Source organism: Phasianus colchicus, chromosome 5 (genome assembly GCF_987193195.1).
Source record: "Phasianus colchicus chromosome 5, bPhaCol1.hap1.1, whole genome shotgun sequence".
NCBI lineage: Eukaryota > Metazoa > Chordata > Aves > Galliformes > Phasianidae > Phasianus > Phasianus colchicus.
In genome coordinates this window covers 7993599-8015502 of record NC_143440.1, presented here as the reverse complement: position 1 = coordinate 8015502, position 21904 = coordinate 7993599, and the positions used below count along the sequence as shown (strand labels likewise).

The window sequence follows — 21904 nt, the reverse complement described above, 5'->3', positions numbered from 1 at the left end:
AAGGAAGGGGCAAGCACAAAACTTCTTGTGGGGCAGAGAGAGGGAGCACGTGATGCTGTTACGACCATGTGGAGGAAGGGGGACATCTCCTTTTTGGTAAATGGTCACGCTGGTTGTGTTCATCCCAGTGGCTGTGGGTTGTTCTTCTTTTCAGGCATCCTTGGCTTGTCTGTTTAGAAGACCACATCAGAGTAGCAAGAGCTGTGCTACAAACCCTGTGCCCAAGTGTTCCTGCAGTCCAGCCTTGTTTTATGGGTGTGGTTGGTCAGAACTGGCTGTGGGCTGCTACAGAGGTGGGCCAGGGCTGTAGGAATCCTGCAGGGTCAGCTCTGCCCTGCTGGGAAACCTGAGCTGCCTGATACAAAGCTCAGTAGCCTGGTGCTGTGTGGGTCTGGAGGATATAGGTGAAGCATGTGTCACTTTCAAGCCTGTCTTTTTGGAGAAGTGTATCCTGTTTTGTTCTGTTTTTTGCCTTCCTGGACAAAGCAAAATGGGTCATGAGGCCGTTAATGCTCTCCTACCTGACTATGTAGCATGTGTGCTGGGGAAGTCCAGGCAGGGGAAGAGCTGTATACAATGTTTTTCTTTCTTGAATTTTGTCTGATGTGGAAAGGGTGAGAGGTAACCAAAATAGATTTGCTCTGTTTATTTGAGAAATAACAAAGCTTAACTTTTTAAAGTGGTTTTTAAGAGTCTGCAATGCTCAAAAGATTGGTTTTCAGTCCTGGAAGGTGGCATGGAGGATGTTTTGACGGTCTTTTCTGAGCTTCATCACTTATGGCATGGAGGCAGGGTCTGTGTGGGTACTGGGATGTTGTGGTCGTACCATAAAAGCCACCTGGGAAGTTGGTGCACATAAAGTGGTGGCAGATGACTGGAGAAGTAGCATCCCTTACAAAAGCAGTGATAACTCCTTGGGACTGTTGCCAGACATGCCCATCTGTGATCTGATCTAGCATATTCTGCCCTGTGGCTGGCAAGTGTGTGGTGGCCAGAGTTCTCTGTTCCCTGTACCCCTCATCTGTCTCTAAGCCTTGCTCCAGTTCCTCAGTTACTCCTTGTGTGCATCCAGTTTTGTAACCCAAAAGTGCAAACCAAAGTGCACTCCCTGCTCATACTGAAAAGCTGCCAGCCGTGCTTGTGGTGGGAATCCCTCCTGGAGCTGCAGAAGTCTGGAAGGGCTCCAGTCTGCCTGGACTTCTGTCCAATCCTGAGCCTGCTGCTAGGAGCAGGAATGTGCAGTCTGGGATGCACCAGATCACCTGTGCAGGTCTTGAGAAATGTGAGAGGTGATGAGGGGGGCACTAAGCCTGCTGGTTTAGTACCTGTTCCTCTTGTGAAAGCAGGCAGCAATTGAGTGGATTCAGTATGGCTCTTAGCCACTGAAATGATGAACTGGACAAGGTATGCATTGCCCTTCTCCCTGATGTGAAAGATCCCCACATGGCTTTGGGGTGTCTCTTCATGGATAGTGGAGCTCAGTGGAGTGTTCAAGCAGTGTTTGGCAGGAGGGGCTCAGACACAAGCATGAAACCTGCCCATCTTCTTGTCCACATCCCTACTCCAAAGATGTGAGGGAGGCTCCCAGGAGGCAAGCTGCCCTGGAAATACAGCGAGAGAGAGAGAGAGAGAGCAAGGGTTGGTCAGGTCTGATGGAGCAGGAGGCATGTCCTGAGGACAGGAGATGCTGGGCCATAAAGGAGAGGATGGCAGCACATGGGACAGGAAGTTACTAAAGTGCTGTTGGTTTCACTTTGTAAGTACGGGAGGCTCTTTCAGCTTAAGAATGGCTTGTTCTGTTTTCAAATGTGACCTTGTACTCATTTTTTCTGTCTCAAAAAAAAAAAAAATCAAACTCATGGGAGAGCAGTCGTCTGGTTCCCTCACAAGCTGCTGTGGTGGAGGGAGATGTCTAAGGAACGTCCTGAGGAGCAGTGCTGTGGAGGCAGTTTTCACTGTCCCTTGGAGCAGGAGGGTCAGAACAGAAGGGGTGGCACTGAAGGATTCATATTCATGCTTCCCGTTTCCTACATTAAGAAAATGGTACCCAGGAGGGCCAGAAAGCAGTGGTGAAAGACAGCTAGCGTGGTGAGAATTGCTGGCTGCTTTTGGAGGGTGAAAATTGCCTTTTTCTTGACCCTGTTTGCATCCTGCTCTGGACTGCTTGTCAGTTCTTCCTTAGGAAAACTCGGGATGAAAAGTGGCAGCATCCTAACACAGAGCTAAAAAAGCAGTATTTGAGTATTGCTGCTTGGTGCTGAGCACTGTGGTTGTCCCATAGAGATGCGTAATGTGCCTGACTCACATTGCTCTGCCTCAGCTGAGCTTCCTCTGGGACACCAGAGATTCTCACAGAGGCAGTTTTCAGGTGCCTGTTGTGGAAGTGCCACATCGGTGACAGAGCTGCTGGTTGGCATTGGCCGTAAGGGAGAGCTGTGGAGAGGCTGCAGGCTCCAGCAGGGCAGTACTCAGCTGCAGAGATCTGCCCACAGTCCTGGTAGATACTGTCTCTCCCAAAATGTGTGCTTGGGAGTGCAGAAGCCTTTTCTCCTGTCCTCTCTGCATGCACTGAAATGTTGTTTTTCCCCACCCTGCCAAGACAACAATGGCATGAAAGCACTGAAGCATCTTGCACTTGAGTGGCATTGTATAACTGATGGGAGCCATTTGTATTGTGATGCTTCTGGGTCCTCCACAGTGCCTGGGATCCTGTTCTGTAGGCTGCTCATCAGGGAAACTGGGCTCTTCCCTGCCCGCAGGAACAACCCAAGCTGAGGGGATCGTGCAGCTGATGCTGTGCTTTGATCAGCTTGAGAGTTAGACTTTGGAAATAGTGAGGCTGGAGGAGACAGTCCCCTTTCTTAGGTGTTATGCTTCCTGCATGGGAGCATGTACACAGGTTAAAGGACGAGGTTGGATGTATCTAGTGCTGTTTTTCCCAAAACCAGCCTGCAGTAAGTGTGGGTGGCACAGCCCAGTCCTCTGCTCACCTGATTCTAAGCAGCTGGGGGCCAGGGACCTTAGCACACAACCACTCCACTTCATTCTGCGCATCCTCTAATGAGCCTTGTGGCCCTGAAGCTTGTCCCATCAGCTTGGGTCTATGGGAGGGATTTGGGGAACACAGCAAAATTAATGGGAAGAGGTGAGATGCTCTGCCTTGGTGAGAGCAAGCAGCATGGAATGGATCAGTTCTGGAAATGGCAGGGAGGAGAGAAATGCAGGGAGGAGAGAAATGCAGGGAGGAGAGAAAGCTCCCATCAGGTGCTCATTCAGGTTCTGTGGCATATGAGGCACCCTGTGGGATGGTAGAAGGACAGAACCAGAGAGGCGCTCTGCTCTTCTCCAGGAGACTGTAGAAGAAAGAGGTGGAACTGTGACAGGAAGCACACAGGGATTGGGACATCAGAGGTGCACTGCTGCCCCTCAGCATCAGAGAGGTCCCCAGCTGAGACAGTGAGCTGCTGGGTCTGTGGCCTCATGGCTTACCCCATGGTGAGGGCTGCTGCTCTGTCACCTCCCATCCTGTCCCTGGCTGGCTACTGATAAGAGCATCTGTAACAGGGGGAAGCCAGCCTGGCAAACGCAGAGCAGGCTGGCTGTTATCTGAGGGGAATTGGGGAGCATTCCCACGATGACTCTGCCAGAACACAGCCAGTCTCTGGAGGAGTGGCTAGCAGCTGGGAACAGTAATTTCTTCCAGATCCAGCCATGCTAGAAGAGGATGTCTGTCAGGAATACAGTACAGATGTACTTATGAGACCCTCTAAGAAGAGGGTTGCTCCTCACGAATGAGTGAGTAAATCAAACTTATGCACACAGGCGTAACCAAAGATGAAAACTTGAGAACATTCTGTAGCATAAACCCCTTTCTTTATTACTTTGGCATTCTAGCAGGAATTCAAGTTCACAAATGCTGTGCACAAAAATACTGATGTACCTGTAAAAAAAAAAAACTGATTCTTCCTTTGTCCCAGTTTCACCAAGCTGTCTCTACTTATCCCTTGCTGGTGTTAGTGTTCACTAGGAGCAGATAGTCTGTCTGCTCTACAGTCCAACGTACACAAACGTGTCAGTTGTAGGAGGAGCAAATCTGATGGTGTGTTTAGGATCCAGGACCCAGGTTGCCTGATTAGATTTCAGTGTATCTGCTGAAAACTGATACCAGCAGTATTTGCTGGGCAGGAGGCCTAAGGGATAGTATAAAGCACAGTGCATGCAGTCTCCTCTCTGGGAGCAAAGCTGTGCATGCTCACAAAGACTGCTTGCTGCTGGGTGGAGGGGGGACAGCTGGGAGCTGGGCATTCCTCCTGGGATGTAGCTCTCACCTCCTGGCCTGTTCTCTCTGCAGCGTGGCACAATGCGGCGGCGTTACGAGGACGATGGCATCTCTGATGACGAAATCGAAGGGAAGAGGACATTTGACCTTGAGGAAAAGCTCTCCACCAACAAGTTTAATTCTACCTTCGTCATCTTCATGGAAGGCAAAGGTTTGTGCTGCAGCTGTGGCTTGAGCTGTTGCTGTCTGTAACCAGACAGCTGCTGTGGTTTTACTCTTCACTGCAATGTGATGTGTGGGGTGACCTTTTCCCCAAGCTTTTAGGAGAAAGCTGGCAGTGATTGTAGTTGGATGTGTTCTTTGCATCTGACTACACACTGAGCCTTCCTGACTGCCAGCATGAAGGGCAGTTGTAGTAATAATTAAATCCCATTTCAGTGTCTTACACTTTGATTTTTATTTTCCACTAGAGCTCAGGAAACTGACTGCTGTTCACACTAGTTGTGTGCTTGCTTCTCTTGTAAACGGTTTTCGTAACCCACATGGAGCAGATGAGGCAGGAATGTTATTCCTGCTCTCCTGCAAGCACCTTGCCAGCAAAGTGGGGCTTATCAGTAGAGGTTTGGTTCAAGTTTCCCAAGTCCTTAAGCCAGGAAACTAGTAACAGGGAGCATGTGTGGGAAATGGCATGAAGTAAGCTCACTCTGGAGAGAGATGTTCTGGCGTGCAGCTCTGCAAGCTCTCTAGTACACATGGCAGCCAGGAGCAAGAGGGTTTGCCTGGGACAGCACCTGAAATTGCAGCCACATGTCTGCTAGATGCTCAGTTGAGAGTACATGATCTCCCTGCTGTCTTTTACCATGTGCACAGCTTAGTGGGATGTCCTTTCATCACACAACCAGTGCAAGCCTTCATGAGGATTTACCATGAGGGAGGAGGTCCTGCTTGGCTGCGAGTTTCTTAGAAAAGCGAGGACCAGAAGCCCATGCTGTTTCTCTGTCTAGCCTAGCCTCTGGAGCAACTCCTCTCCCCTCCCAAGTGGTTGTTTAAGGGCTGTCACCAGCACACACCATGCTGCTTACAGAGCTGCCACAGAGGAGTTCCAGGATTTCTGCAGGAGTGTGGGAAGGGCAAGACTCCCTCAATAGACAGCTATGTCATAGAGATTTGAGGAGGTTCTGAGCAGCCTGAGTAGAGTCTGAAGCTAGTTTTGCAGGGAACAAGATTGAACTAGAGATCTTGTCTAACCTTTTGTTTTTATATAATCCTCTGTAGGAGTCTTGCCTTACACCTTCTTCCTTTTCTTTCCACCAGACTTCACAGTTGAATACATCCAGCGAGGTGGCCTAAGAGACCCCCTCATCTTCAGGAGCTCTGATGGTCTGGGTATAAAGTAAGTGTTGGAGCACAGAGCAGTGGGTGGCTCTGGTCTGATTTTTCGCCTGACTCCATGTCATAGGCAATGGATCTGTACTCTGCCAAGCTGATAGGACTGTGCCCTCTCCACACTGTTGAGAAAAGCATCTTCCATCTCACGTATCCTACTGTTATTAGTCTGCTTGGGCTTAAAATGAGAGGATTGAATTTGCTGTACGTGATCACAGTTCAAGCAGTACCTGGCAAATGTTACTACTGCTCTGAGGCAACATCTGTCTTGGTTGTTTGGTTTTTTTTGCCTAATAATACAGGCAAATGTTGCCAGATATTCTACAAAATGCTTGACTATCTGGCATTTTCCAGAAGACAAACCTGGTCTGCCCAACATATTTACTGCTAAGCTGCCATCCCTCTCTTGCTACAGTAAGTCAGTTAAGGTTTACTATTTTGAGTTTAAAGCTGTACTGATTGCAGACTTCGTACTGTTTGATGGTGTACCTACTGTTGGTATGTATATACAGCACAGGTAGGATATATAGTTTTAGGGCAAGTAACACTACCTCAAAACCTTACTGCTGTCAAGTTGGAAGAAGAAATTATATTTAGCAAGCTTTGTCAGAACCACCATCAGCAACACTGTTCTTAAATTCCTCAACTAGCTATATGAGAGTGGACAGTAGATAATGGAGTGCATGGTACACTGTGCTGTGATGAATATGTGAAGAAATGGTGCCAGGCTTAGTCTTAATAGCTGGCTGACTTGGGAGGACACATTTGATACTGAGAGTTACAGTGTGGGTGAAACAGGATTCCCTTGAGCTTTCAGTTATTTCTCTGGGTCTGAAGCTGCTTGAATGACTGTCTGCCCATTGTGCTTGTGACAGCAGTATTTGTGTAGATACAGTCAGAGTAGTTATGTTGTGTTACTGAGTATACTGCTTCTACTAGTCTAATTGTCTCCCTTGTATTGGGACAACCCATGCAAAGAGTCTTTAAAATGAGAGCTGGGATTGCTTAGTTCAGTTCATTTGCCAGAAGTCACTGTGCTCTGTAGGTGTCGTATCCTGTTCACAAATCACTCATGCTTACCCAGCCTTGTGCCACTAGAGATCTATATGCATGGTCCTTGTCTATATTTTCACCTACACCCATCAGACAAAAAAGAAGCACAGTGGGGCTGAGAAGAGGTTACGGGTGGGAAGAGTATGCAAACAGAAGTGCTTCATGAATCTTTTAGCAAGGTGTTTGTCCTGCAGGATGCCAGATCCGGACTTCAGCGTGAACGATGTGCGGCTGTGTGTTGGTGAGTGTCTCTCATTGTCCAGGAGCCTCAGTGAACGTCAGTTGCACCCTGGGATGATAGGGAGAAACAGAGTCACTGGGTGTATCAAAGCTGGAAGCCTGGTTTTGTGGCACTCCTAGTGTGCAGCTGGTTGAACCTGAGCCGTACTTTGCCAGTGGATCACAGCTTTTACCTGCTTGAGCAGTCTAGTTTGTCCTGAAAACATCTGTTTTGATGTGGGTGTGGAAGAAGATAAAGTTATGGGAGAGGCAGAGATGTTGCAGGCATGTGTGGGTGGGTTCTTTGAAGAAGAGCATCTAGAGTGTCTCTTCTGGGAGGCCTGTTGTGCACAGAAACAGCTCCAGTAACATTTGTCCATTCTGGCAGGGAGCCGGCGGATGGTGGATGTTATGGATGTAAACACACAGAGGGACATAGAGATGTCCATGGCACAGTGGGCACGCTACTATGAAACACCTGAAGCTGAACGGGAGAAACTTTACAATGTCATCAGCCTGGAGTTCAGCCACACCAAACTGGAGAACCTGGTGCAGAGACCTGCTACGGTCAGTGCAGTTCTTTGCAGTTGCTCTCAAAGTGCAGTCCAGTGCATGAATACAACAGGAGAGAAGCTGTTCAGAGCATGCATAGGCTCAGCCAGGGCTGTGCTCTGGAAGCTGTTGGAGCTGGTTCTGTGCTTGACTTGGATCCAGCAGTTGATCTCACAGTACACTGGGGCTGTAAGTCCTCGGCTGTAGTGACCATGGTGCATGATTCTGCATAGAACTACCTTGTTTGCTAGCTGTCAGTAATTAAAGAAATGGAAGTGATTTGCAAAGGAATAATTGGAGTAAAGTAAACTGTTCCCACTGGCTGGATGTCAAGTACAGACACGAAAGTCAAACAAGCATCTGAATTTGGGTAGAGAGGTGCAGTGTGTTGAGGCAGAATGGGGATGCTATCTCAGAGCCTCTCCCAGTTAGCTGATCCAATTGTCTCTTTGATACTGGGTGCAGAGCCTTCAATGCCAAATCTAAAATCAGACAACAGCTCAGCAATGTTTGCTGCATTTTGAAAGAACAGCAAAATCTGGGGTGAAGCTTCATGGCTTGCTTGGAAACAACAATTCTGTTAGGATAACACCTTGGTGTCTGACTGCACAGGGTGGCAGGAAGTGTAGCTGATGTAAAGTGCTGAAGTCCCTGAGGGCAGGGAGTGCCCTGGGATAGGGCACAGCATTCTGTCTGTCTGGCAGGTGAAGAACCAGCTGACCCTATGGAAATGTAATAAGTGGGGTATCTGAGGTGAATGTCCTGAACTCCCTCTACACTCAGCAAAGAGAAACAGGCAGCTCTGAGGGCCACTTGTTTCTCTCTGCTAACTGCAGAGGGAGCCTGGATATCTGTGCTTGCTCTGGCTCTGCTGAATCTGAACAAGTTGTAGCCCATCCCTGCAGATGCTGCCCAGCAGATGTTTTATGTAAACCCAGTGTATAGAAGTTTCTGGTTGATCCCCTAAGTGGAAGAGCAGCATCCACATGCTGTTCTTGTGATCTTGCTGTGGTGTTTGCTGCTGAAGTTCATTCAGAGGCTCACTAGCATGAGAACAGCTGATCTCAAATGCTTTACATGTAGGATTGCAGCAGGGGCATAAGAAAAATTGCTGAGGTGTGCAGGAGCCAAAATGGGAGCGTTGTGGCCGTTCAGCTAAAACCAGAGGCCCTCTTTTCCTTCCTGGGTTCCAGAGTTTGTTGTGGTTATGCTCTGAACTGGGCTTGCTGCCTGTGTGCAGCATCACAGTAGTTTTGGTAGCCCAGTGCAGGAGTGTTGTGCCACTTTCATTTATACTCATGTCTCTCACTTTTCTGCTGCAGGTGGATTTGATTGACTGGGTTGATAACATGTGGCCCAGGCACCTGAAGGAGAGTCAGACAGAGTCCACAAATGCTATTCTAGAGATGCAGTATCCAAAAGTGCAGAAGTAAGTGACTTGTTTTGCTGCCTACCACCATTGGCATAGCTCAGGATCTCTTGCAAGAAATCGGCCCAAGAGAGAAGCAGTTTGCTCCAAGGGGGGAGGGGGAGGAACAGCTGTGCCACCCTGTGCCCCCTCTACCCCATTTTAGCAGATTACAACTCTGTGTTAATAACTCTGCAATTAGTTATTAAAGCCTGTGCCATGTGCTGTGTGGAAAGGGTGGTCACCTCACCTTGAGGAGCTTGCTGCACTTTGAGGAAGTGCTGCTCATCCTTTCCTGTAGGACAGACCTGTGGCTTAAGGGTTTTTAGAGCTGCTAAGTGGGTAAGGATGAAAGATCTCCTCTTGCCTGGACTAGATCTTCTTGCAGGGATGTGACTAATGTGAAGTGAGCTCTCCCACAAATTACCTTCATGCAGCCAAAGTGCTTAACACTGCAGCAATTGGTTTCAGGCAATGCACTGAGCTATTGGTTGGGGTTTGGGCAGCGTGTTCACTTTTTGAATACACCGTATTATTTAAAAAATGTGAATCGCCACCTGTTCTCACCTTCTCATCTTGGTTCCCACCAGGTACTGTCTGATGAGTGTCAAGGGCTGCTACACCGATTTCCATGTGGACTTTGGTGGTACTTCTGTGTGGTACCACATCCACAGAGGCGGAAAGGTAGGAGGACAGTCCTTGTTGGGAAAGGTGAAGGCACTATAGGAGAGTGACTTCTAGTGTCATCTTTTATTGATTCTTGAAGATGCAGGTCCCAGGCAGTGAATTTAAGTCTTTTCACCCTAAACTTGTTTATGTATGGCTCTTAGAAGTAGCTCAGGCACTCAGCGGTCCACCAGCACAAACTGAAAATCTATGCTGTAGAGATGATGCTGAGAAACTTTACAAAAGGCTGGATGGTATAGAGTATAATCACCCTATTCATCCAGTGCCTTGGGTTTCTGAGGGATCACTTGACTACATGACTGATCACCTCTTGGTGTGGTGCAAACAGTAACCCTGGAAGGAGCAACAACCAAAAGAAAAATACCTAATGATGAATGAGAGCTTCCTAAAGCTTAACTGTCCACAGATTTTGAATAGCGAACAGATGTATGAGGGTGTCACCTTAAAACATCAAGTGATTTCAAAAGTAGAAGCTTTCAAACTGAAGATGAGGGATAGGCTTTCCGTACAAAACCTATTTTAATGTTTCTTTTTTTTTGTGAGAAGTAGTTCTGAACTGGGATGTTCAGTCTGGGGAAGAGGAGGCTGAGGGAAGACCTTATTACTCTCTTCAAATACCTCAAAGGTGATTGCAGCAAGAGCGGGGCTGGTCTCTTCTCACTGGTGACAGGATGAGGGGAAATGGCCTCAAGTTGCACCAGGGAGGCTTAGGTTGGATATCAGGAAACACTTCTTTACAGAAAGGGTTGTTAAGCACTGGAATAGGCTCCATAGGGAGGTAGTTGAGTCACCATCCCTGGATGTGTTTAAAAATCATTTGGATGTGGTGCTCAGGGATATGATTTAGCAGAGGGTTGTTAGAATTAGGGTAGTATGGTTAGGTTGTGGTTGGACTTGATGGTCTTGAAGGTTTTTTTCAACCTGAGTGATTCTATGATTCTGTGATTCTAACAGTGTCAGATGTGAGCTTCTTGTCTGTAATCATTTCCTGTAGCTGAATCAGTCCAAGACTTAAAAACTGAACCCCAGTTCTGTTGAGATAAAGTTCACTAGGTTACAAATTTTGTGCAGTTTGCTTCCCAGTTGGTTGTTTCCAGTCAGAGTCAAGCAGGGATTTCTCTATGCCAGGTATCCCTTACTCCAGCTTGATATTTTATGTGGGCCTGGTTTGAAGGAAGCCCATCTGGAGGGGAAATTGGAAAGGTGCCAGTTCTCTCTCCTGCCTGTAGCAGGGTGAATTGTACCTTAAGCTCTGCTTATAGTTGGATATGTTGCATCTGTTCTTTTCACTTTCAGAGAAGAGATCTGTTGCAATTCAGATGCTGTAACACTGATGGAGCTAGCTAATGCAAAGTCAAATGCCCTAGCTGGCTCTTCATCTACCCTAGAGAGCACAGTTATGTTCAGCAAATGAAACTTAAACAACACCAAGTCCTTGCTGGGAGCAAATCCCCTTCAGTAGCCATTGGCTGGATGTGCCCATTGTCACAGATACAGTCTGTGCTTCAGTGGTACCACTAGAAAGCATGGAAATTGTGTTTAAATTTTTGGTAGCTGCTGTTGTCAGCTGTACTATAGTTAAGGAAACTTTACACTGCTGCTCAGGGGAACAACACAGCAGACTCAACGTTGTATGAGTGAACTGGTGCAGTCAGAGCAGAGAAATCTGATGGTAGCTCAGCATGCCATATAAACGAAACAAATATTGTATAGTGCAGAATTTACCAAAGGCAGGCCTCACCTCTTTTGCCCAGTGAAATGCACCCAGCTGCTAAACTTAGCCCTTGAGAGCAACTGGATATTCCTGGAGCTTCTGGTTAAAGCCATCGATCATCTAGGGCTGAATTCATTAAGGATCTTCTGCAGTGGGTGAGAACAGATCTGTGGGAAGAAACTGGCTAAATGGACAGCTACTGGAAAATTATACTATCCCATCTTTCTCCACTGACTTAAGCTGGGTTAAGGGATAAGCAACAAACTGTCCCTCTTGAAGAATCTGGGCTTTCAACCTACCTCTCCTTGCAAAGGAGTTGTAGCTGCCAGACTCTCCCATAATTCTGATTTGTGGCTCCGCTGATTTCTCATAAGACAAGTTAACAGTGTCTGAAGAGCCTAGTAGAGGGGTTGATATTTACTGGCCAACCTGTACTGTGCAAAGGCTGAGAAATGCAAATCTCTAGTTCATCTGTGGCTCTGAATAACGGTATCAGCATTCAGAAAGAGACAGGTAAACATCTCCTTTGTTTCAGTGCTCTCGTGTCTTTAGCTGGCTTTATGTCTGTTCACGTTAACTTTGTAAGTAATGTCTTACAGAGCATCCCAGGCTCGGTCTAGGAATGATGCTTGGTGCATTGGGAAGGAAGACCTTTGTTCAGTGGCTTGCTCTCTCAGATGGGACAGCTGCTTTGTCACTTGACTGGGGATTTCTGCAGGACTGGATCCTCTGTGGGTAGAAAGAGGAAGGTGTCTGGATATTTGGGGAGGGAGCAGGACAGGTTTAGAAGAAGCAGGGGATGGTCAGTAGCTGCTAACAGTACAGTGATTTATGTGTTTTCTTTACTTGCAGATCTTCTGGTTGATCCCTCCTACACCCCAGAACCTGGAGCTCTATGAAAACTGGCTTCTCTCAGGGAAGCAGGGAGACATATTTCTTGGGGATAGAGTGTCAGAGTGCCAGCGCATCGAGCTCAAGCAGGGCTATACATTTGTCATCCCCTCAGGTACTGCAGGTTGGGCAGTTGCATCTTGTCTTCTGCCAGGTTTGTGGCAAAGGAACTCCTGAGACACAAGCAGAATCAGGACAGGCAAAATTTAGCTTTCTCCTTCATGAGTAGGAGAGAAAGGGCAATGTTATGTGGCTCTGTTCTCTTGCTTGTGGCTCTCAAAACATGACTTTCACGGTACTGCAGATTCAACACAGGTGTCCAAAAGGCTCTGTCCATCTTTCATCACAAAAGGAGGCTTTCATAAAGCTCATCACACTGACATCCTAAGCCTGACTTGGTTAAGCAAGCAGAACGAATGGGAGTGCATCAGCAGTGTCTTGCATGCACAATCAGTGCTGTGCTAGAAAACAGCAAAAGTGGAAAAGATGGGGTGCAGAGTTGGGTAAAACAGCAGCTTGAGTTAATTGTTGGCAGGAGCTGGCTCACAGCCTTTTAGAGCTGTGATTTAGACCTGGGATGTCTGTAAAATGCCCTAGCAGTAGGGAATAATCTCTTGCAAGAGGTCCAATCATCTTTCTCCTTACAAGGAATCCCTTCCAAGGCTTCTAATAGAACTGCCACACAAAAGTTAGGTCCATCAGGCTGTCTCAGATGGCAAAAGCTGTTGTAACCTGCTGTTTCCAGTAATAGTAGTGCAGGAATTAGCTGTGGTGTATATACATTTCTGTAGCTTACAGCAGAAGCAGGAACAGAAAACAGCAGGGGTTGCACAAGTGACTCAAGTCACAGTGTCTTGACTTTTTGCCCTAAGGGAATGCTGGAATCTACAAAATGTTGGACTTGTCTGGATTAACCTCTGAGACAACGGAACTGGGACTTGATTTACTTTGAGGTTTTTTTTCCATTGTTAAATAAACTGTGAAAGACTGTTCTTGGTGCTGCTGATGTTTTTAAGTATAATGCAACTAGGAAGTAACTGACAGAGAAGAGACTGGAGTGACAAAAAGTTGTGGAGGGGAGGGAGATACTGGTACACTCGGTACCTTGGGAAGATGAATTTAGGTGTGTAAGTATAAATCTGCCTCTAGCTCTTAGATGGGTAAAATGAGTTGAGTACTGAGTGATTCAGTAGTGATGCTATGTGAGGATTAGACATTGCTGTGCTAATGCAAGTGTCAGCCTTCATCAAAGAGTTGGGATGCAGATGGTCCTCTCCTTCCTCTGCTGCTAGCTCTGATGTGATGGGTCGATGGCTAATCTGTTAACAGCTGACCTAGGTATGGTTTAAAGCCTAACTATCAGAGTAAGCCTAGCTGAGCAGCGTGGAAGTTATGCAGTTTTGAGAGCCCTTCTCCAAAAACTGCAGTTGGTAAGAGATTTCAAAGGAATTGACTTAGTAGGGATTTAAGTAGTTGTGAGACCTTGACCTCCCCTATTCACTCAGCAGAACTCTTCAAACTCTTTCTCCCAAAGGTTGGATCCATGCTGTGTACACTCCCATGGACACACTGGTTTTTGGAGGCAACTTCTTGCACAGCTTCAACATCCCTATGCAGCTTCGGATCTACAGCATTGAAGACCGCACGCGGGTGAGGAGATCTGGGAGGAAGCAGCCTCGTAGGGTGGCAGGGATGGCAGAGAAGCAGTGGTGTGCAGACAGGCAAGCTGCATCTCACCCTGTTACATATTGCTGGAACTCCCCTGCTAGATATGCAGGAAGGAGCTTGGGTGAGGGACAGCCTGTAGCACATTAGGGCTTGCTATGTTCCTTCATGCTGCCTCCAGTCTGATGTCAGGCATCCAAGGGGTTGGAAGCATTGCAGGGAGCTTGGTGGGGATCTCCCCTGGCGAAGCAGCCAGGGAGGAGGAAGGCTGCAGCAGGTCTTTGGGAGTGCATCCAAGCACAATGCCTTTGCCCTTAGCCATTCTGCTCTTGTTTGATGTTGATCCTAGACTTTAATGTGATAAAGATGGCTGAAACAAAAGGCTCCCAGAAGACTCAAGCCAAGAATGCTGTTGACAAGTGGGTGCTCTCCCTTGTTTCTTGTGGAGATGTGGCTCCTGCAGAGAAGCCTTGGGACAACCCTGGGCTGTGGCATCTGCTGCTCTCCTGTACTAAGGAGAGGGAGGCCTGTGAGGGAAGCACAGTGGAGAGCTGCAATCCTAACAGAGACAAAGGAAATATTAGTGTTAATTACTTACAAGTGAGAAGTACCTGGTGTCTGCTCTGCCTGGCCTCTGCTCTCCTTCCACATGGAAAATGACATCTGGCATGGATGCTGCTATTACACATGTACATGCATTTCCTGCCTCTCAGGAGGGGATCGGGTTCGCTCAAGGCAGCACAGCAGTCTGCAGCCCTGTGCAGAAGGCAGTCTGAACTGATCCTCTTCCCTCTTTGCAGGTCCCAAACAAGTTTCGTTACCCCTTCTATTATGAGATGTGTTGGTACGTGCTGGAGCGCTATGTCTACTGCATCACCAGCCGCTCACATCTCACCAAGGACTTCCAGAAGGAATCACTCAGCATGGGTGAGCTCTTCAGCCCCTGTTCCTTCTCACATGCTGCTACAGGTCTGTGTGGCAGGCAGGGAGGGCTGTGAGGGATAGAACTCAGGACCCTCACTTCCTCCATTTTACAGAGTGGTTTCTCTGTGTGTTTCCTCTCATTTCTCTGTCTGCTGTACTGAGCAATCAGAGGGTAGACTGCTTCCTCCTTTGCTCTTGTGTCAGGCCAGGCTTCTTGCAGCTGCAAAACCAGCAGACCGGTTCCCAGCCTTGCTCATATATGCAAAGTCTGTAACAGAAGAGGGGAGGGATGCTGTGTTAACCGCGCCTTGCTGTGGGGCTGTAATGCTTTCTTGCTGATCAGGGCATGCAGAGTTTGAGGAGTTTTGTCAGATGATCTTCAAGAGGGTCTCTCACAAAAGAGATGAGTTGCCTCCTTAAAGCCTGTGCAGCAGTTTAGGAGGTTATTTGTTATAGATACCCTTCTGGAGACTGTGAGAGAGCTGGATAGCCTCTGCCTGAGGTCCCTGAAAAAATCTGTCCTCACTCCTCGGAGAGGATCTGAATGCCCATGACTGGACACTTTCTCATGGCCAAAGCCTTCTGGGGACATTGGAGAATCACTCCCAGCTATTTTTAGGCTCAGAGGAGGGTGCTTTGTTATGTACAGTCGGGCTCAGAGACCTTGTGGTCATCTGGAAAGCCCACATTCCCTGCCTCCCATCAGGAGGGCAGGATTGAGGTCCCAGATCCCACCCAAGACCAGATGGTGGGAGATGCCAAGCCCTCTCAAAATAAATCTGAACTTCAGCTCTGCTGTCATCTCCTGGAAGAAGTTTCCCACATCCTGTGCCTGGCCATCCACGGAGTGACTGGGAGTAGGAAGGGGTTTTGCTATTCCTTTCTAGCAGCCATGTGCACCATCCTTTTTCTGATCTTGTCCCATGTATATCTGTTGTGCCAGTAGTATGCTTCACTGGTGATCTGTCTCACCATACTAAAGATACAGGAATTATGAACATCCATCTTAAGTTTGTTAAAAACAACTACTTTTCAGTTATTTTCATAACAGGTACACTTTGTGTAGATTCCCTAGAGCTTGGAATTCGTTTAAGGAACTTCTGAACAAGACTTTAAGAAATAGCTAATTAAATCTGGATAAATCTTGAGGGGATTTCTTTAAAGATTGAATGTTTCCTGTGACCAGTTGGCTGCTGGGATCTTGTCTCATGCTTTCTCTTTCATGGCAGATATGGAGCTGAGCTCCTCAGACTCGGTAAACATGGAGGAAGAGGAGGAGGAAGAGGAGGATGCAGCAGGAAAGGAACCAAGGAGACCGATCACGAGACGGTCTATTCTTACCAGCCCTGTAGCCAATGGTGCCAACGTGGACTATGATGAACTGGGCAGGAGCTGCCGGAGCAGCCTGCCGGCTCTGAAGAAGAGCCCATCTGTAGACTCCTCTGACTCTAGCCGGGGCTCCCAGAATGGCCAGGCCTGGGAGCTACATGGTGGCAGTCCACGCAAGAGCAGGAGGGTACACCTGACACAGTTCGAGCTGGAGGGGCTGCGCTGCCTTGTAGACAAACTAGAGTCACTCCCTCTGCACAAGAAGTGCGTTCCCACTGGCATCGAGGACGAGGATGCTCTCATCGCTGATGTCAAGGTACGTAGGCTTGGGAGCACCACTTGTGACGCTGCTCCCTGGATGAGTTTGTCTGCTGGTGTATCAGAGATGAAAACTCCACACCCTCCCCCCCTCCCCAATGAGGAATCCGTGTGCATTCATGGTCTTAAACTAGTCAAGGGGTGTTGCATCTGCAGGTTTCTTCTTCCCATTATGTCAGGCTAATGTTGCGCTGGGTGATGTTGCACCAGCTGATGCTTCAGGACAGCCCTGACTTGGATTTTGGCTGGGCCCTGTGTGGGTCCCTTACAGGTGCCAGAGCTCATTTGCAGTGTGGTTTGTGTCATGTTCTGGCTCTGGCCTCATTGGGCTGTTGGATGCTGTGATAGTTGGAGCACCCTGTCTTGGGTAGAACTGTCTGTGTTTCTTTGGGTTGTTCACACAAGGTGTTGATCCTGGTTTATATGGGAGTCTTTGTCCAGCTTTACACCCTGTGCTATATCTGATCTGTTTTGCTGCCTCTGTGTATCATAAAATCATAGAATATTCAAAATTGGAGGTGAATCACAGAGGTCATGGAGTCCACCTCCTTGATGTTTTAGCCTTTTCAGTGTTGAAGTGAGAATTTCAGCCTGTATTCCGTGCAAAGTCCATCTTAGTTCCTTGAATCCACAGTTACTTCCTGCTCCTTCTCTTCCTGGTGGTGACCTGCTCAGCTGCCTGTACCAAAGCTGACAGCCAAATGCAGCCATAGGAGCACCCTGCTCCTCGCTGTTCCTTTTGCAGGGGCAGTCTCCAGACTTTGTGGGGCGTTTGGTAATCTGTTCTGTGCTGGGGGCAGCAGCATATGGCCTATGGTCCTAACTTACCTCATGGCTTGTAAGTGTCAGAGACTTGGCCACAGAAGCCTGTTAGGCCTCCCTATTAGGGGCTGCAGGTCTTTTCCCTGAGTTTTTCAAGTTTGCAGCATGCATGTCTGAGCCACCATGGCCCTGCCTGGACTGTACAGTGCTCTAGAGAAACATCAGCTGTGAGCAGATTTCTCCATTGGGAATCTTGGTAGTCCTGACCAGACAGAATGCCCCAACACACTTTCAGCTGTACTCTAATAACCTGTGTGTCTAGGCATAGACCTGGCAAACTGGTTTTACACTGTCTCTTGTGTGGTGATGGTGAATTTCAGGGTGCCCGTGTGCTGGGTCATATGGAGAAATGTGTTTTTGCATCCTGTCATGAGTTGAGCCCAGAGCTGTCACATGGTGGCACCTGACGCTTTGGATGTGACAAAGACCTGCTTCCAGCTCTGTGCTAAGAGGTGCTGTCTGTCCACTGAGACTCTGCAAAGCCATTCCTGAAAGGGCAGCATCAACACTATGAGCAGGAAGAGCTGCCTCTGTCTCCACCTTGACCTCTTAGCTTTGCCTGCATCCTTTGGACAATTCCTGGCAACGCTACATAGCTGCTATTTGCTCTACCGTAGCTTAAATGAGAGGGCCTGTAGGAATCCAAGTGACTGCTAGCATGAGAAATGACGTTGACACATCTGGCACTGCTATCTTGCTGAAAAATCTCCATGAATCTGGTGATACTGTAGAATGGTTGGGTTGGAAGGTACATAAAAGCCCCACCCCTGCTGTGGGCTGGTTGCCTGCCACCAACCAAATCAGGCTGCCCAGGGCCTATCCAGCCTAGCCTTGAGCACCTCCAGGTGTATCACTGTCCATGGTCTGGTGAGTCACTGAAGGATCATTGGCAAAGATGGGCACATGAGAAGTCCTATCACCTATGGACTGCTGCTGCCCATCACTTTGCATCCCCATTCCTCTAAACCAGTAGAGGAACAGTCACAAACTAGTTGTGTTTGGCTCTGCCTGGAGGTGCTGGAGCACCAGGCATGTACCTGATACAAGGTCTGCCCACATCAAAGCCATCACCTTGCTCTTCTGCCAGCATTGTACTCTCCCCTGCCTGCTCTGTTTCTCCCATGGGTTACATCTGCCCAGAATGTTCCCCATGCTCTCCTATCTCTGTCTCTGGAGATCTGCCAGGTGGAATCTACGTTCCCAAGGCAATTGGTTTCTCTAGGTGCTCGTGTTGAAGAGAGGTGGTAATTGTGGCATCGTGCTGAAGCCCTTAGAGGAGTGAGTGATCTCAGGACACTCCATGGGTAGTCTGGTGGAGAGGTGAGGAATGGGCTGCTTCCACCAGAGCTGGACAGTGAAGGTCAGGCTGTGAGGCTCCCTGTGCTGGTATTATGGCTTTCACAGCACATCTGATGCTTCTCATGTAGTAGGCTGAGCTGAGGACCCCTTCTGTCTTTCCTGAGCAGACCATACCTCTGTGTAAGGTCCAGCAGGCTTAGCGTTGATGAAGCGCTGGAAAAGCCCCCAGGCTGTGCTGCTGGTCTGAGTGTCCCCACTGCACTGCAGCTGACCTCAGAGGGCACGGGATGGTGATGGAGGTGGTGGTAGTCCTAGCACTGAGTCAGACAACAGAGCTGGGCAGGACAGATAAAAGCTGCAGTTGCCTTCAGGAAGCCACACATCAGGCAAGGGAGCAGCTGCTTTCCCCTAGTGCTGCTTCTGGGGACTTTAAGCACCCCCTCCATGATAACGGGGGGCCATAAGGGTCTTGGAGAACTGGGGTGACCCTGCTGCAGGTTGTCCTCCTCTAGTGCTGAGGTCACCGGTGCCTTTGGGGCCAGAGCTGCTCCCAAACTTGATGGTGATATGTTCGTGCCTCCAAGCTGGGATGGCACGGGTGCATTCCCCGCATTCTGGGGCGCTCCTCCCCTCACCTTGATTCGAGCCCTTTCTCCCTACTCACGTCCAGCAAGAACCCGGAATCTGCTGTGCAGGAGACAAAAGGAAGCTTTGGGGTGGCTCTCCCTTGACCTGGGGACATGGCCGCGTTCCCCCGGTTGCGGTGCGGCGGCGGGCGGGCGGTGGGCCACGTCGCCGGGCCCCTCTGCACCAATTGGCGCGGCGTAACCGCCGTGCCGCCCCTCCCGGCTCTGCAGCAGAATGGCTCTGCCCTCTGCTCGCTCGCTCTCTTTTTCTCTTCTGCCATCTTCCCGTTGCAAAGCATTGCTGGGAACCGCATGTGGGTGACGCAGCAGCATTGTTTCAGGCTCAGGAAACTGCCGCTACTGCCCAAGGGCTCGAGAGGAGCACGCGGCTGCCGGCGTGGCTGCTGGATGGAGCTGGGGAGGAGCCGGGGCCGCTCGGGGCGGGGGGCGCGGGCGCGCTTCTGGCCATGTCCCTGAGAGCTGTGGATCCGGCGCGGGGCCGCATAAGCTGAGCCAGCCCAGGCAAAAAGGGGAGGGGGGGCAGCCTTGCCGTGCGGGCACCGAAACAAAGAGGGCTCGTCAAACTTCGCCTCGGAGTAGCAGCCGCTCCAGAAGCGCAAGGTCAGGCGATTGGCGGTGCATGCGGGACAGGGAGGGGACACGGGGACGCTCTGGGACTGCGGGGGGACCCGGGGCTCTGGAAGCTGGGGGTCCCTGCTTTCCTCCAGCAGGCGCTCGGGCTCGCCTCTCCGCTTCCTGTCCTTGGGACGTGCGGCCGGGGGTCCCGTCCTCGCTGCACCCTTGAGCCCCCTGGGTTGCACCCACCGCCACCCCCCGCCGCAGCTCCCTGCGCGTACCCACGTGTGCGTGCATGCACCCTTGGTCCCTGACCTTCTCTTTCGGCCCGCGTCCAGGGACGGTGGGCTGGGAGGCGGAAGGGCTGCAGGCAGTGCGCCGGCGAGGTAGCGGCTTCCTGTCTGAATCAGTGCGGGGTTGCGGTGTTGGAGCCAGTCCCTGGGGATAGGGATGGGGTCGCTACCCCTGCCTGGCCGTGGGGATGCTGGCTAGAGGCTCCTGCTGGCGTGGCCATGGCAACACCACATAAATAAAGCACCTTTGCAGCAGGCATGTCTGGTAGGCAGAAGGCTCAACCTCCTTGGAGAACACAGGGTGCTCAGGGAATAACTCACAGCGGGGCACTGGGGTGCCTGTCCCAAGGCTGTGGGGTGGGGGCGGGCTTGTATGCGTCCATGCCCCCACAAATCCTGCAGTATCTCTGGAGCTTACTGCTCTCTCTGCCCCTCTGCAGGGCCTTGGGGCTGAAATGCAGTCAATGAAAGTGCTCATGCAGTCAGCACAACGGAGCTTGTCTGGAACTTGGGGAGGGCTCGCTGCTGGTGGGCATGGGGAGAGCAGAGATCCTTGACAGTCTTTCCTGAGGCACGCTGGCCCTGGCATCTGCTCAGAGCCCACCTGGCTGGCAGGGGCATCATTCCACTCTCCTGACACTTGTCCTTTTTGTCTTTTGTGCTTCTCTTCCTCTCCTTTTCCATCAGCTGCTGCTAGAAGAATACGCAAACAGTGACCCCAAACTGGCACTTACAGGCATCCCCATTGTCCAGTGGCCCAAAAGAGACAAGGTAGGAGCTGCAAAGAGAACAGTGGGTGGCTATTCCTGGGGGGAGCCCCTTGTGGTTTGTCCAGTTCTCTGCCATGCTTCTGAGACGTGGCAGCACTACCTCCATACTGACCAGGGAGTGCTGCAGGGGCACAGCACAGGGCTCCATGAGCAGTCCCCAGCGTGCTGGTGTATGCCTTGTCTGGGGGGGATCTGTTGTGGCTTCACAGGATACTTGTACTGCTCAAGGGCATGGGCCACTCTTCTGGGATAGAAGAGCAGGAGGTATTTGCGTGCTGTGGGTGTGGCATTCAGGTGCTTGGTACATCTGCAGCTTTGTTCTCATGCTGGCTTTTTTAGCACATGCAGCATCGTGGCTGCTCCAAGAAGGATGGAGTGGGGTAGATGTCTGCTGTCCCATGGGGGGTACTGCCACCTCAACTCCTTCCCTCTTCTGTCCCCAGCTAAAGCTGCAGGCCCGGCTGAGAGTGCGCCTGCCCACCATACCTATCACCAAGCCTCACACGATGAAGCCAACCCCTCGCCCAACGCCCATCAGGCCCACGATGTCCCCCATCGTGTCAGGTGCCCGGCGGAGGCGTGTGCGCTGCCGGAAATGCAAGGCCTGCATGCAGGGCGAGTGTGGCATGTGCCACTACTGCAGGGACATGAAGAAGTTTGGCGGACCTGGTCGTATGAAGCAGTCCTGCGTCCTCCGGCAGTGCTTAGCGGTGAGTTTGTGGAATAATCCCATTCACCAAAGACTGCTGCAGTCCCACAACAGCTCTGTGTGGCTTACCATGGTCGGGGAGAGGAGGGATTGCTCAAGATTGGTTTCTGTAGGAAGGATTGGGTTCTTTCCCCTTGTTTGGGTGGCAGAGAAAGGAGGAGGTGGGAAAAGCTGTCCCACTCTGCCCTGGTTTCACCCCTGCTTTCCTTTGTAGCCCAGGCTGCCTCACTCAGTCACATGTGCTCTTTGCGGGGAGGTGGATCAGAATGAGGACTCGCAGGACTTTGAGAAGAAGCTTATGGAATGCTGCATCTGCAATGAGATTGTTCACCCTGGCTGCCTGCAGGTGAGCATCAGTACTAGTGAGCACTAGGGCCAGCGGGG

At 49.9% G+C, this 21904-nt stretch overlaps 1 protein-coding gene across 2 annotated transcripts in view; it reads left to right on the top strand.

Annotated features, from left to right (window-relative positions):
• KDM2A (lysine demethylase 2A) overlaps positions 1-21904 on the top strand; it is a 33672-nt gene that overhangs the window by 6123 nt on the left and 5645 nt on the right. For both annotated transcript variants that reach the window (XM_031614080.2, XM_031614081.2), the window contains exons 4-16: positions 4352-4490; positions 5594-5672; positions 6913-6959; positions 7326-7504; positions 8812-8918; positions 9488-9581; positions 12151-12304; positions 13724-13839; positions 14655-14781; positions 16008-16423; positions 20729-20812; positions 21255-21521; positions 21735-21866. In XM_031614080.2, coding sequence (XP_031469940.1) covers positions 4352-4490; positions 5594-5672; positions 6913-6959; positions 7326-7504; positions 8812-8918; positions 9488-9581; positions 12151-12304; positions 13724-13839; positions 14655-14781; positions 16008-16423; positions 20729-20812; positions 21255-21521; positions 21735-21866 — 1941 coding nt within the window. The remainder of the gene's footprint in view (positions 1-4351; positions 4491-5593; positions 5673-6912; positions 6960-7325; positions 7505-8811; positions 8919-9487; positions 9582-12150; positions 12305-13723; positions 13840-14654; positions 14782-16007; positions 16424-20728; positions 20813-21254; positions 21522-21734; positions 21867-21904) is intronic.